This window comes from Telopea speciosissima, chromosome 1 (assembly GCF_018873765.1).
Source record: "Telopea speciosissima isolate NSW1024214 ecotype Mountain lineage chromosome 1, Tspe_v1, whole genome shotgun sequence".
NCBI lineage: Eukaryota > Viridiplantae > Streptophyta > Magnoliopsida > Proteales > Proteaceae > Telopea > Telopea speciosissima.
In genome coordinates, this window is record NC_057916.1 from 20,617,876 (window position 1) to 20,633,905 (window position 16,030).

General features: G+C 41.2%; 1 protein-coding gene across 3 annotated transcripts in view; it reads left to right on the forward strand.

Annotated features, from left to right (window-relative positions):
• The window catches only part of LOC122648511 (periplakin), a 29,277-nt gene extending 13,692 nt beyond the window's left edge, over nt 1–15,585 (forward strand). For 2 of the 3 annotated variants that reach the window (XM_043841716.1, XM_043841718.1), the window contains 2 exons: nt 15,183–15,292; nt 15,404–15,585. In XM_043841716.1, coding sequence (XP_043697651.1) covers nt 15,183–15,292; nt 15,404–15,494 — 201 coding nt within the window. In that variant the 3' untranslated portion in view covers nt 15,495–15,585. The remainder of the gene's footprint in view (nt 1–15,182; nt 15,293–15,403) is intronic. The other variant, XM_043841717.1, reaches the window with a different exon arrangement.
• The last annotated feature ends 445 nt before the right edge of the window (nt 15,586–16,030 follow it).

Genomic DNA, 16,030 nt, shown 5'->3' on the forward strand with positions numbered 1-16,030 from the left:
CTTCTTCTTTCATTCTCTGTTTCAGTTCTTCTTCTCCATCTGCAATTCTGTATCTTTCCGTTGGTAAGTTAGTCTTCTGTTAATTTCTGTTAGCTCTATTTCAGGTTTAGTTTGTCTCGTCTGTATTCTGTCGATTCCCATCTGAGTGTTCTGTTCTATTATTTGGAATCAAACCTTTGAAGTTTAATGACCCGCGCATGGTGCAACAGATCTATAGAATATTAGTTGCTGTTTCCAGCACTTTTTTCCAAAATTAGAAACTTATGTTTTTCCTTGCAATCTAACCTGTTTTCTGCAAGACTTCTTTATGGATTTGATTGCTGTTATTGTCAGGTTACTGATCACTGTTCCATTCTGTTTTCCTTACCTTCTAATTCCGGGTTTTGGTTACTGACTAATTCTATGACAATACACAACTCGCTATCCAACTGTGGGATTTAGACCTGATTTTTGAGACTTTGTTCTTCACATCAATTGGTAACTTCGAAACAGAATCTTGTCCCCATCAGATTAATCTGCTGTGAGTTATAGAACAGACCTTATTTCTGGTTTAATTTAGCCCTTCGATCCTGGTTATTCTTGTTTTTCCTTGTCCCTAACATAGTTGATTAGGAAACCCATAATTTTGGTATCAGCGCTATGGATAAGGGTGCATCAAAGACCCCAAACCAGACCTCTCAATTTCGTGCACAAGTAATTGAGATGTTGAAGCATTTATCAGACCACATGACCGCTGTTGAGCAAAAGTTTGAAGCAAAGTTTGGTCACCTAACCAAGTTCTGCCCTCAACACGCAAGGAATGCTACCGTGGCAGCTGTTGAGGTTTTGAAGATGGAAAAGCAACGAGTAGAATGTCCTACCAAAGAGGTCTATGTCAAAGACATCAAAGCAGACACAACTGAAACAGTGATCGATGATGTAGCGGTTGAGAACATTCCCTAAGAAATCATCAACAAACATGCTGCTGTCCTTGAAGAGATGGAGTACATAGTTCAAGTCTTTGATGAGAAAGTTCCCAAAGTTAAGGACTCTATGGTCACAACACTTCACTACACCTCTGATTTAGAAGACGAACATGTAGAGTTTGTCATCCCACCAAATTATTATGAAGAGCGGAGCCCTTGCCTAGAAAATCTTCCCCACTTCCAAGAGTTGCCGGATTTCTGTTATGGACTAAAGTTTGACCAGCACACCAAGGTGATCATTTGAATGTCTAAAACTTGAGGCCAAATTTTCTTTGAGAAGGAGCTTGTTGATGTAGATCAATGGACCAAGCGGCAGCCAAGCCTTTTCCTATCCATCGATTCATGGGTGTTCAGGTCCATATTCTGTTATTTATTTGGGCCTATATTCTGTTAAATTTGAGGCTTCACATTCTATCTCTATGTATGTAGCCATTGAGCCCACTAATGGAATGGAAGAGATCCCAATTTGATGGCCAGATGTGGGTCAGATCTGATTCAGATCTAACAGTCAAAATTTAAGATGGAAACAATGAGATCTTAACAATTAATTTCCAGAATTTAAATAATTTAGAAATAGGAAAATATTTAAATTTAATGAGGTGGAATGGAGGAGTGGATAAAAGGGGCTATTGATGGGTGTTATTATGGAGATAAAAGAGGGAAGAAACAACCTACCGTGTGAGAAATTCCTTACCAAATCAAGGGGACAGAGAGAGCTTCAATTATCAATTCATTCCATTCAAATCGTGCCTGAACTCTAGCCTCTTACAAGTATTTATAAAAAGAGAAAAAGACATAAAATAGAAGTCTAAAGATCGATCTTCACAAGAGGTATGACTCCTTGAGCCGGAAATTTTTGTTGAGAGTAATGGAAAGGATGGAGTTCCCTGAAAGTTTCTTGGTTGGGTGAAAGCTTGTGTTAACTCCCCAAGCTTTTCTATTCTTATTAATGGAAACCCTGTAGGTTTTTTCTTTGGTGGAAGAGGTATTCGGCAAGCACTCCATCTCTCCTTATCTCTTTACTATTGCTATGGATGTCTTCTTAGGATTGATGAGGAAGCTGGAAGTGGAGGGTGGTATACAGTTGTTGTCACGGTGTAGGGCGTTACATCTCTCTCATCTTATTTTCGAGGATGACCTAATGATCTTTGTGAAGGCCATCCATGAATCAGTTACCGCTAGTTTGGGGGCTTTAGAAGAGTTTGCTACCTACTCTAGGTTGCAACTGAATAAAGCTAAGTCTTCTATTATCTTAGGGGGCCTTACTCAAACGAGCAGACTGCAACTTTTGGAATTAACGGATTTCTCTAACAACAAATTACCTATTAGGTGTCTTGGTATACCTCTTATTTCAGGGAGGTTATCTTTAGAGGATTGTGCTCCAATCTTGGACTTGGTGCAGAAAAAATTGGAGGGGTGGAAAGCCAGATTCTTGTCCTTTGCCGGTCACCTGAAGTTGATCTCCTTAGTACTTCAAGGATGTTATATTTACTGGTCCGGACGTTTCGAATTGCCGAGTAATGTAATTACCAACTTGAGTCTTTATTTTCTAATTTCCTTTCGTTGTCCTTCTCTTGAGAGGAAAATCCATTATCTATCCTGGGACACTTTTTGCAAGCCTAAGGATGAAGGAGGTTTAGGAATTAAACACATTAAAGACATGAATATAGCGGAGAAATAGCTTGTGAGTTAAATGGGTCAATAAGAAATATTTGAAGCATGACTCTATTTCGACTGCTAGAGTTCCCCAAAATTGTTCTTAGGTATGGAGGAAAATCTTAAAGTATAGAGATAAAATGGGACCATTGGTTTAGTAAATTATTGGGAATGGTCTCTCCACAAGATCATGGTTGGATGAGTGGCATCCAATGGGAGTTCTTTTCAATTGCTTTGGGGACAAAATTCGGTATGATGCTGGTTCTATTGACCTAGCCTTGGTTAAAGAAATTATGCAAGATGGTCAATGGCATCCTAGACCCACTACATCTATTGGAGGGAATTACCCGATTTGAAGAAACTTCATCATTCCGAATCTGATATGATAGTTTGGAAAGGCAATTCTACTGGGCTATTTACTACTAAATCAGCCTGTTATCCTTTTCGGAATAAAGTGAGGAATGTGTAGTGGTTTGCTGCGGTTTGTTTTTCTGGAAATATCCTAAGACAGTCTTTTACCACTTGGAGATGCATTGTAGCTGCTATGCCAACCAAGGACCAGCTTATTCTACGACGGGTTGGGGTAAATCCCAATTGTGTTTTTTGTTGGCCTGTTTTGCGTAGTCGGAACCATCTTTTCTTTGATTGTTCTTTCACTTCGAAAATATGGGGGGATATTCTCTCTTCTTGTACCAAAGTAGAAGACAAGTTCAGAATGTGGAAGATGAAGCTATTTGGATTAGATATGAGTTCAGCGGAGATGACCCCATTCAAGTTGTTGGTAAGCTGGCTTTCTATTCTACTATTCAGCATTCGTGGCAAGAAAGGAATTTTAGATGATTCTGTAATAAGACAAGAACAAGACCCCAACTTGTTGTTGCAATTAAAGAAGATCTGCGTTCAAGGTGTACCTCCATTTTCTTACTAGTACTTACACCCCTAGAACTCAGTTTCTTGTTGATAGTTGGGGAGTTAATGCGTACTGAATTTCTAAGGTTTCAAAGGCATGTTCATGGTTTTGACTGCATCAGTCTATGTTTGCTTTGCATTGTGATGGTTCTCTATCCCAAGATAAGGCAACTTATGATGGTTTGGTTCGTGATGCTATGGGTTCCCCCATTATTGCTTTTGTAGGTTTGGGTGTAGATAGACCAGTCCTTTCTATGGAGTTGTAGGCTATCTTCCGGGGTGGGACTCTATGTATTGAAAAAGGTTTCTATGAAGTGGCCATTCGGTTAGATCCCAATTTGACTGTGGACTTGCTAAGTGGAAAGATTAAAGGTCCTTGGGCAGTACAGTGGTTGAAAAGCAAAATAATCCATTTGGGTGCCTCTCTTTCTTAGGTGGAATATAAGCATGCGTGGAGGGAGGTGAATGAGCCAGCAGATTACATTGCCTCCTTACCTATGGGTGATGTGGAGACTATTCTCCAACCGGTTGACTTCCCAGAGGAATTCTGTAAACTGGTGAAGGGGATGCTGATTTTTGTATCTGCTATCGGTTGTAACTTCCTTGTTTTTGTTCCTTTTGTTGATGCAAGGCCTATCTTGCTTTTGTTGGGGCCTCTCTTTTCCCTCTTTGAGCCTATTTCAAAGGGGGGAGTTTAGGTGGTTGCCTGTTTTTGTATATTTCTTTTTTCCCTTTTTCATTTTTTTAATATAAATAACTTATCCCCCCCCCCCCCAAAAAAAAAAAATCCTAAACTTCCTACTTGACGCAATCAATTTAATAATAAAAGAAATAGTACCCCTTCCAGCCGCACACTAAAAAAGTGGAGTCCTAAAATGATCATAAAACTTAATTAAGATAATTTGAAATTAGGCTGGACTCATAGAATTCCTATTCCAGCCAGCCACTATTGCATTAATATTAACTCAACTCGGCTCTATCCCAACTAAATGGGGTTGGCTACGTGGATCCTTTTCTTCCAATCAGCCCTATTCAAAGCCATACTCGTTGCTAGTCCTAAGCTATGCATGTCTCTCCTCACCACTTCTCCTAGAGTTATTTTAGGCCTACCTTTGGTTCTTTTAGCTCCTTCAATCTGAATCAAATCACCCCTCCTTACTAGAGCATTCTAAAGCCTTCATTGCAAGTCCATGTCACCACAAAAGACTTTCTCGGTATTTATCATAAAGATAAGACCCCCCCCACCCCCAAAAAAAAACAAAAAAAACCAATGAAGATAAAATAGGAGCCGCAAGCCAAGTAAACGACTTCAAACTAGGCTCAACAAGTTGGATAAACCTTATAACCCAAATCTGAATCGAAAACTTGAACAATAGGTTCAGTTGTGAATCAGAAAATTGACCCAAAACTAGAATCATGATCATACTCCTCCATTACTGATCCTTCTCATGTCTCAATGATGTAATAATCCAATAACCTGTAGGACAAATTAAAGGGCTACAAATCCACAAGACAGGTTCACAGTGAATCAAACTCAACTCAACTGAATATATGTGGACAGAATGTAGATTGACTAATAAGTCTAAATTAAACCACTGGATGTGACTGGAATTCCTTCAAATGAAGGTACTGTTAAGCTGGTTGAATGCCCAAAATCTCAAATTAGATCAATGGATGGATTGGAAGAAATCAACAGTAACAGAAAATAGAAACAAGCAAATAAAACAGAAAATAGAGAAAAGGGGATAGATGGTTAGATGGTTGAGCTTTCCACTCAACCTACGTCTTTCACCTCACATAGGACTCTTTCCTACACTGCCTCTCACAGTCATTGGTTAATAACTAACTCTTTTTTTTTTTTTTTAAAAAAATTTATCAATTCTGTTCTTCCATTAGCTTGCAGGCAAGTCCTTACATAGAGTGCTAGGATGATTCTAGACTTTTATGGGACTTCCTCGTAGACTTTTGACCAATTAATGAGCTTTACATTTTCAAGGTCTTTCACGACTAACAAGAGAACTAACCTATAAATTAGGTCGAGAGGTTGGAAGAACGAAGAGGCATCATTGATTGGACTAGAAATTTGTGCACCCTACAACTTCTCACACGTGTCAAACATTTGTTCTTCAAGGATTGGTTGACGAAGTATGCTCAGAGTCAAAGAAGGTGATACTGACAGTGCATCCACGGGACGAGCTGAATGGGTCAACACAAGAGGAAGACTGCTCAAATGTGAGAAAAGGAGTAACAATCAAGGGAGACGAGACAGCTATTGTGGGTGAAGCAACAACAGACACTTCGACAGCGATGAACGTTCTACACATTGAGTTTGTTATTCCCCACATATTTCAAGACACAAATGCAACATTGAGGCTTCATATATTGGATTTTATTCAAGTTGCAAACAAGGAACAGCTAGCCCCTGCTCGAGTACTTTTATTCTTTTCCTTCTACAAAACTCGTTCTCAACACCGCGGGAATTGATGATGGAGTAGTTATTTGGACCGGGCCAAAACTGTATGAGAGTTCTTATCAAGAACCAGGCCCGAATTGGTATTTGGGTCTAGTAGGATGTTTAGAATTTTATTTACTTTTACTGGGATAATCCTGTTATCTTTTATTTGGGTAGGTCACGTAGGAGATTAAATTTATTTTTCCAGTTTCCTTATTTGAGGTTGTTTCCTAGTCAAATAGGCTTCCTATGTTGGTTGGGCTTTCTTCTTTTATATAGTTTGTAGCCTTGTACCTAGGATGAAATTTCAGAATAGAGATTGAAATTGAGTTTTGGTTGAGTGTGTGCCTGCGTGGCTTGGCAGCTTGGCTGTCGTCCCTTCTCCACCCCGCTTTCTCTCATCCATTGGTCCTCCTTCCCTCCCTTAAGGTACATTGCCTCTACTTCTTCCCTGCCTTTCCTTATCCCTTACCCCTTCGCTTCTTCCCCTATTTCTTCTTGCTTGTTGCTGTTAGCCTTATTCCTTGTGATATGATGATACATCTGGGATGCGAATATTTCGGTAGAACTCATCCAAATTTTCTCGGATCAGGCTCATATTTCAGGTGTTGCTTCCTTACCTCAGGGAGATTCAAGCCCTAGAATTTGGCCCCAAAATCTTCTTATGTTTTGAGAACCAAGTCAATGGTCACTGTTATCTCTGTTCTTACCGCCATTTGCTATTTCAGAAAATTTCTTTTGACTTGTTGCTTGCTATTTCGTTGGATCGATGCTTGGAGTAGATGGTGGTTGGTATTGGGAACCTTGTTATATAATTTCAGATTCAACAAACCCACATCGAGGGAGTAATCTCCTCCAAATTGAGAGTCTCTTCTGCCATTGTTGGACCAAGGTAGAAGATGATCCCTCTTTTTTCCCTTTTGATTAAACCCTTTTAAAACTCAAGTTCAAAAGTTCCCTTGCCTTTTGTTCATTATTCAAGTTTCTATCCTTTAATTATTTGCTTCCAAGTTTATGCATAGTTTATAAATCCTAATTCCCTATGAATCCTTTGTCTTTATTCTATCTTGGTGACTCTTTCCTATTAGGTTAATTATGGTCCTGCCATTCCCTTGTAACTTGGAGATATTAAAATTCTGCCACTCCATTCTTGATTTGAGTTATTTGGTGATTGGGTGGACCCATAGTTCTAAAACTTGTCTCGACTTGACGAGATCTCAGCGAGTTTCTCGGGTTTCTGAGAAACCGAGACGAGATGGTATACGGTACATAAAAGTGCAATAACTCGCCGAGATCTCGGATCTTGGGTTGACCCATGGAAATGACCCTTCTACTATGTATTTACTTACCTAACTCGACAGAACTCGACATATCTCGGCGAGATCTCGGGTTGACCCATGGAAATGACCCATCTACTATGTATTTACTTACCTAACTCGACAGAACTCTTATATGCTAGCTGTGGAGCACTATATGCAACATTACAACAACACTATGTCATGGGAAGACTATGTGACAGTAGCGGGGACTGAATACTTGATTCAAAGTCATTTTATGTGATGATAGTTGTAACATTGTTAAACAGTTTAATGTATCACTTTAACATTTCTAATTCTTATTTAAGTTGTTTAGCTATTAATTGAATGTTTTGCTTGCTTTCTATTACTAAATTATGTGTAGAGTAGGGTATTTTAGTACGTCATCACCTACAAACCTATGGTCCGAATTGAAACTCATATTTGGACTTTGTTTTTGAAAAATCTGATAGTGCCATTGTGTTTGAATGGCCTAAAATAGGCTGAATACCAAGTTTCAGTCTCAAACTAGGTCTAAAACCCACCGAGTTGAGGCTTCGAGTTGAAAAAATAATAATGCACCAACTCAGCGAGATCTCAACTCGACTCAGTTTTTCCAAGGGCCAAGTTGGTACCGAGACCCAAGTTTAGTACCTTGGGTGGACCCATAGTGAACTCAAATCGGGTTTTGTGACCTAGGTTCCACATCACTGTTGCAATTCTTTTGTGGCACCATTTGATGTATAAGATAACATTATTAATCTTTGTTTAGTCATTGGGTCTGTACTAGTGTGAACAACTATCAGCAATAAATCTGAACTGTCATTTTCAGTCCCCCCCCCCCCCCTTTATAGATCTTCATCTTGGAAACTGGAAAGCTTGAAAGCCATATCTTCTTCTCTTGTAGCTGACATAAAACCTTAAAACATGAAATCGAAGCTTAAAACCTAAACCAGTGAACCTCATAAGCCATATCTTCTCTAGTCGCTGCCATAAAACCTTAAAACATGAAATCGAAGCTTAAAACCTAAACCAGTGAACCTCATTGTAATGTAGTCCTAGATAGGTAGGAGACCTACTAGGAACCAAACAACAGGATCAAATAACAAAAGGGGCTGCCGGTTCGAATGGACAGCACTAGGATTTAGGTCAATTCCTAGGGCTAGGGTAGGATAATGGGAATATAGTTTATAGGACTAAACTAGGCAGGTTTTGGGGAGTTTAGAAAGCTAGGTTTGGTTAGGTTTAGATGAGAATTCAAAATTCCAGAAATTAGGGTTAAGGTTTCGGGTTTAGAAATTAGGTCAAATTTAGGGGTTTGAAAGACAAATACGGGCAGCAGCTTGGGTTGAGTGTAGGGGGTGTTAAGGAGAGGCTGTGGTTTGAATTTGAAGTAATTCTAATGGTTAAATATGGCTGGGCAGCAAGATCTAGGGTTTAATGGAGTTGGGGTTTATGGGATTCAAACCAAAAATAAAGGGGATCGATTGGGAGAAAGGATTAGAGGGTTAGAAGAAGAAATTGGGTGTCAAACTTACTGGAGATTCCACTGGCAGCAGCTTGAACAAATGTGAAGGATAGAACCACCTTCGAATTGAAGAAGATCCTCCCAGCCGTCACGGCGTAAAGAGTCAACCGAATTCCACTAGTCCCTTTCCACCTTGATAGAACCACAAGGTTGCACACTCAACAGAGCAGGGCAGCAGCAATGGCAGCAAACAAAAGCTTTTCATTAATCAAATTCGTGTTCAAGGCTTTGCCCCCTTACAACCTTATATAAAAGACTCAAAAATAGACTTCTACTCTAAAAAAGAAAGGCCTAACCCAATCCTTAACCTATTAGGTAACTTAAACTGACTAGGAAACTAAAATACTAAAAGAAATAGACTCAAAACATGGCTGGACTTATAGAGTCCTACTCTAGCCCAACTTACATCACATGACCACTTAAGTTGTAACATGACCACTTAACCAAGTCACATGATCACTTAAATTGAACCAATTGGATGCAACCAATATGAATCGGTTCAATTAAAAAACATAAAAATAAACTAAGTATTGGGCTAATCCCGTATGCAACCTATATACCCCTAGTTTAGTCTCATTAAAGTGACCTATTACATAGAAAACCCTTGGGATCAAAGGCCCAACATATATATATATATCCCAATCCTAGACTTATTTCTAAAGAAATAAGCCTATTTCGGTGATGAATCTGCATCACATTGTGAACTTGGTCACTTGAGATAGAACCCCTCCGTGAATGAGGTGACGTTATCACAGGAGTGAAAGAACACATCACTGGAATTGTTGGAAGAGGGATCATTGCCAGACTTGCAAGGTGGGGGTGAGGCTTAGGGAAAATGATAATGCAGAACCAGGGGGGGAGGTGGTCTGCTATGGTGGGCTTCACAGAGGGAACAGTAGAAGAATTAGAAGAAAGGAGGGAAAGGGAAGAGGGAACTCACGTTCACACACACACTCTCACAGAGCTTCACAAATAAATCTTCTCATTAATCAAAATTTCAAGTCTATCGCTCTCCTACGATTACAATGAATAAATAGAGAATAGCGTTGCATAGGAATAGAAACCTAACTAAAATAGAAACAACCCAAAATGGAAACTACTAAAATAGACCATATCTAAGAAAAGGAAACTACCTAATAAGCTCCTACGTAATCTACTCATGAAATAAAACAAATATTGCATCCTAACTAAACTACCAGCCCTTGCCAGACCAGAAAACCGGTTTAGGACCAGTCCTTGGTTTGGGCTTCCAAAGTGGGTCATGCCGGTCCAGCCAGGCTAAGGCAACTGCATCAAATGAAGCCTGAGTTGCAGGGAGACGGAGAGAGAGAGCATATCCCTGAGATGTAGGGAGAGGGAGAATGACCACCGCTGCCAGATGTCAAGGAGATAGATCGAAGAAGATGGGATAAGGACGGAGAGGGTTTGGCCAATGAACAGGACAAGGGAGGATAAAATGACTATGATGGATCCTAACTTAGCTTTACGGCATGTTTTAGAATCCCTCCCAAAGGCTGAATCGCAGGGTGTTGGAAAATGGAAACAACCAGAACACAAGAAAATGAATAACTTAAGATCTAGAGCTCAGATCAGGCCCAAATTACACTCTAATATAGGTCTCTCCTTGGACTCCAAACCTTCAAAGTTTGATACTGATCCAACTGTTGGATCTGCGGATATTACTAGGTAACCAGAATTGAAATTTTAATTCTCAGATTTAGTAATTCCCACAGAAACTCAAATCTGTTTGGCAGATGGGCACCTACTCTTGGTCAAACCCCCTTCTAGATCTATGGATCACAGCACTCCAGAACCAGTCCACATCTATTGCTGGATTCCACAGATCAACACTTAACAAAATAGCAACGAAGAGTATATTGTAGGCTCTGTCACCTCCAAGCAGAGTCTGCCAACAGCTGTTGTTTAAAGTATCGACTGATACGATACGATACAGACCAATATGAATCAGTATTGGTCGATACCGATATGATACATACTGATACATTTCTTCTTTTTTTTTAAATGTACTGCCTCGAATTGTATCATCAATGTATCGGCCGATACCGATATGTATCAATACCATCGATATGTCCATTAAAGGGTTCTATGGGTGGTTTAATATCTATCGCTACATATTGGCCGATAAGGCTCGATACATACCGATACATTGATGATACATACCGATACTATCGATACATTCCATGAAAAAGTCATTTGCACTCACAGGCTCGATACAACTCCTAATCTAACGAAAAAATGAAGGAAAACTCTCACCCAAGAGTCTAAAATCTTGGTTTTTCACACTTTTAGACTAAAAAATGAATCAAGGAGTGCTACAACATCATCCTTTGCATCATCCAATACACTTCATGGCTATATACGATTACAACATGTAAGAAACCTGATCTTTTATAACAATTTCAATTTAATGCACTTGTTTGGTTGACATTATTCACCATTTTAGTGTTTATGCATGACACTTGTTATATATTGCTTATTTATATTGTTTTTTGTTCCAAAAGTGTATTTCCATGTGTATCTTGACCATTTCTATGCGTGTCTGTATTGGTCGATACGTATTTCGGATACGATACAATACGATATGATACATCTCTTAAAATCACCCGATCGATAGGATACTCGATACCAATACTTTAAACCTTGAACAAGGTATCAAGTTTATAATGTGTAGCAATCGGTCCTCAAACAACTATCAAATGAACTAGTATTGCTGAAATATAGACTTGAAACTTTTATTGTAGAGAACAGAATGAAAGAAGGGGATAGAGATTGGGGGGGGGATATAATGAGCTTTTCACTCGAGACTTGGTAGTTTCTCAGAAGCCACCTCTAGCTTCTCGCTAGTGTTTTCTGCATCTCACAGAGAGTTCCTACTTCATAAGAGAAAGCAGCACATAGCTATTGTAGTTTGTCAAAATTGTTGCATAGTTCTACCCCTATCTCCTTTTTTTTTTTTTGGTAAATGAATATATTACCAAACCCCAAGGGGGTGTAGGGAAAAGAGAATCAATATACAGGAGGGGAAAGAAAAGAAAAAGGAAAAAGGAAAAAGGAAAGGGGGGAGAGGAAGGGGGGAGGGGGAGGGGCAACCAACCAGCCTACGCAGAGGAGGAGTGCCGTAAAAGGTCTACGTTGAGGCCCCAAAAGTTCACAATGTCCCTGTTCTTGAGGTTGTCCTTGGAGTGCCTCTGACGGATACAGCTGAGCTTGGAGGAGACATCAAAGGAGATGGCTTTCCAAATCACGTCGAAAGACCTAGAGTTGGAAGTCCATCTCTTGAGGTTTCTCTCTAGCCAGATATGGTGAATCACAGCGTTGAAAACAAGCTTCCCAATAGTGTCACAAATGAAGTTCCCTGGAAAAGTTTGAGGATCCAAAGCCATTCACGATCAAAATTCAAGGCCCTTCTGCTTCGCGGCCAGATGGAAGACATGGCCTTGTTCCAGATGGGGGATGTGAAGGGACAGTCAAAGAAGAGGTGAGGGGTATCTTCTTGGCCAATCCAACAAAGGTTACAAGAGGGAGGGGCAGGGATGGTGCGGTGGATGAGGAAGGCTTGGGTAGGCAGGCAAAGTCTGAGAGCTCTCCAAACAGTGAGGCTATGGCGAGGGATGTGTCCAGTGAACCAAACTAAATTGTGCCAAGGGACAGAAGGGCTAGGATCACGAGAAAGGTTCCAAGCTGAAGAAGTGGTGAAGGGCCCATTGGAAGAGGGAAGCCAGATAGCCTTGTTCGCGGGAAGGGGATGGGGAGGCTGCAGGGGGGAGGGCGGTCCAAATCTGGGAGATGATGTCAGGGTTGAGATGAGGATGGGGGGTCCAAGAACCAGAGGAGATGAGGGAGGAGACAGGGGCATCTTTTGGGAGACCAGAGTAGAAGATGGCTCTGGGACTGAGAAGATTATAAAGGATCCTAAGGGGGTGCCAGGGGTCGAGCCAGAGGGAGGTGGAGGTGCCATCAGCAATGGTAGAGAAGATCCCAAGTAGAGCGAGGGGGCGAAGAGAGAGAATCTTGCGCCAGATCCAAGAGGAGTCCTTTGGGATGGGAGCGGTCCAGATGGAGTCGGATTTGAGGAGATGAGATTGGACCCAATAAACCCAGATTGAGTCCTGTTTGGAGGAAATTTTCCAGATGAGCTTAAGGATGCCCGTTGTATTAGAGTGAGAGATGCGACGGAGACCCAGGCCTCCCTCAGATTTGGGGAGGCAGATAGACTTCCAGCTGACAGGGTGAAGAAATCTGGTAGTATCTTTCCCTTTCCATAGGAAGGCACAGAGGATGTGCTCAATGGCCTTGATGGTAGCCTTAGGGATGCAGAAGATGCCAGTCCAGTAGATGTAGGAAGCCTGGAGGACTGAGCGGATGCATTCCAGTCTACCAACATAGGAGAGAAGCTTGCCTTTCCAAAGCTGGAGACGCTTGCGAATGTTATCAAGCATTGGAGTGCAATGGTGGCTCGAGAGCCTAGCAGGAATCAGGGGGAGACCAAGGTAGCTGACCGGGAGGGAGCCAATGGAGAAGCCAGTTAGGAGGAGAAGGTTCTCTTTAGCTGAGTCTGAGATGTCAGAGAGAAAGATTTTGGATTTGAGGAGATTGACACGGAGGCCAGAGAGAGATTCAAAGAGATGGAGAGAGTCCATAATGGCCGAGATAGAAGAGTGGGAGGCCTTGGAAAAGATCATCAGATCATCAGTGAAGGCTAGATGAGAGAGATTGATGTGCTTGCACTTAGGGAGCAGGGAAATAAGGTGGAGATCAGTTTTGGTTTGGAGGCTCCTGGAGAGGACTTCCAAGGCGAGGGAGAAAAGAAAGGGGGAGAGGAGATACAGGCATATATCCAACGAATGAAGACAGGCGGGAATCCCATGAGAGCAAGCACATCGCAAATGAAATCCCAACGGATGAGAGCAAGCACATCTCCTTATTAATAGCTTTAAGAACAGAATCTTGTAGAACCTCCTGTGTGGCCGAGGAGATTCCTTACAACCTTAGACTACTTCAAAATTAGAAGCATTTACATAATGGAGACTAATAAGGCTTACTAAAGTCCAGCCTTCTAAACCAAACAAAGCACCAAAAATAGAAACTATCTTAACAACTAGAAACAAGTAGTCAAACTGTAACTAACTATTAAGGGACCATAAATTAGAAACTAACATAAAAAAGTAGAAACTACTATTGTCTCCACGCAAGGACCATCTAATATATAGATGCTAATGGGCCCAAAGCTGGCCTAAAGTTGGACGCTAATGGGCCCAAAGCTGGCCTAAAGTTGGACCAAACTCAACTGCAAGGGACGGTATCAGTCTCCGCCGATACTGATCTGGATGTCCGTGTCGGTCAATTTTGCCCCTACTTTTCATTAATAAATTTGTTTTTTTTTAATGATTTTACCCTCGATCCGATACCGATTCCTGATCCAGGATCTGCCATGTATCGGTATCAGCAGATACAATCCAGCCGATCTGATACCGATACCTCATTCCATGAATGAACTAGGCTGACTGGGCTTGCGCTTGCTGCTGATCTTATTTTCCCTTGTGATGAGATCTGCATCAGACTATTACTCAGTATTCAAAACCCCCTATTTTTTTGTGTTGAGTGGTGTGAGGGGTAAAATGAGCCCCAGTGATGCTGGGGACCCTTAGAGAGGGCTTCATTTCATTATCATCCCTTGTGGGAATAGTCTCTCTGAGCAAACCGCGTATGCTACGCCAAATCGCCAATGCTCTCTATCTCAGTCTCTCTCCTCTCCTCCTATTGACAAACTGTGTTCTGCCCTTCCTATTGGTTGGCTCCCCCACCCTGTTGGCTTAGAGAACCCTGTCCCATTCTTTATTTATTTATCTTTTATCCCTCCTTTGGTTGGGGATGGGTCCTTTGGGAATACCTTTCAATGCAGTAAAAGGAATAAACTTACTATTAATTCAACTGGTGGCAAGCCAACCTTACACCTAGTTCTTTTTAGTATGTTTGCTTTATGCAGTATTCTTGTCAAGGGCTCCCAGTTATGGTGGGAGAGAGGACAGGCATCCTTCACCAGTACCATTATGGTGAAATATGCAACTCTTCATTTTGAGTTTTGGGACCACCATGCCTTGTCCTGTTTGTGAAATTTCTCCAGTGGAGGGATGCTCGCCTCCACCCGTCCAATGTAGGAAAGTTATTACGTTGGTTGCGTTGATTAGGCTAACCTGGTCCATTAATATTAGTAGTTAACTGGGGATTTTCCCTCTCCTTCGTGGCACTGGCGTTATCTATTTCATCCCGGCATAATTATTGGTTTTCTATTAATGAAGGGACATGTGGTTAATGTTTAAGAAGCCTTACTAATCTTTATATGGATCTCAATGTAGGAGCAGCTTACAAAAGAACAGAGCAGAGCAGAGGCACTTTCTGCAGAAGTCTTGCAGCTTTCGGCTAAACTACAACATTCTTTACAAGCATACAACAGTCTCACACGCCTGTAATACTCTCTCTCTTTCTCTCTCTCTCGTTTGTTTGTCCTTTATTTCATTTGCTGTTATCTGTTAATCAGTTTGGAGGGTTTGTTGATATTCTCCCCATATGAATGCAGGTACAAACCAGTACTCAGGAACATTGAGAACAATCTCATGAAAATGAAGCAAGATGGCTCTCCCACAGCCCCGACTGTTGTTCATGGGTAGACCAATTTGTATTTCATGTGGTTCATGCATCTTCATCAAATGTATATTGATAGTAATGTACAATCTTTATAGGGTTTAGGGCTTTTATTTTTGGGCAATGGATCACTGGTGGTGTGGGATAGAATCCCCATGCCTAGCAAATGGGGGCACAGGAAGGGCCGCTGCATTGTTCATCAATAGGGGACTGCATGTCAAGGCGCGGAGAGTGTCGGTAAGAGAGAAGGAATTCCACACTACTGGTGTGGGGATTCACCACCCCCCCCGGGGCCCCTTTTCCTTTTTTTTCTCGTGAAAGTAGATGAACCAGTGAAAGTTTGTATCTGTACCCTTTTTTTTGTGATTTCTGCAGAATGTCCGAATGTGTTTTGATTGGTTATGCCATACGTGCTTATAGGTATTTTCCCTTTGTGAATGAGAGTCTATTTTAGATTCTTAGTGGTTCAGCCTCGCCTCTTACCTCTAGTGGTACTTCATAGGTTCTTTCTAGGGGTGTCGGACAGATTAAACAGATCGAAAACGATCGGCCCAAATTGAAA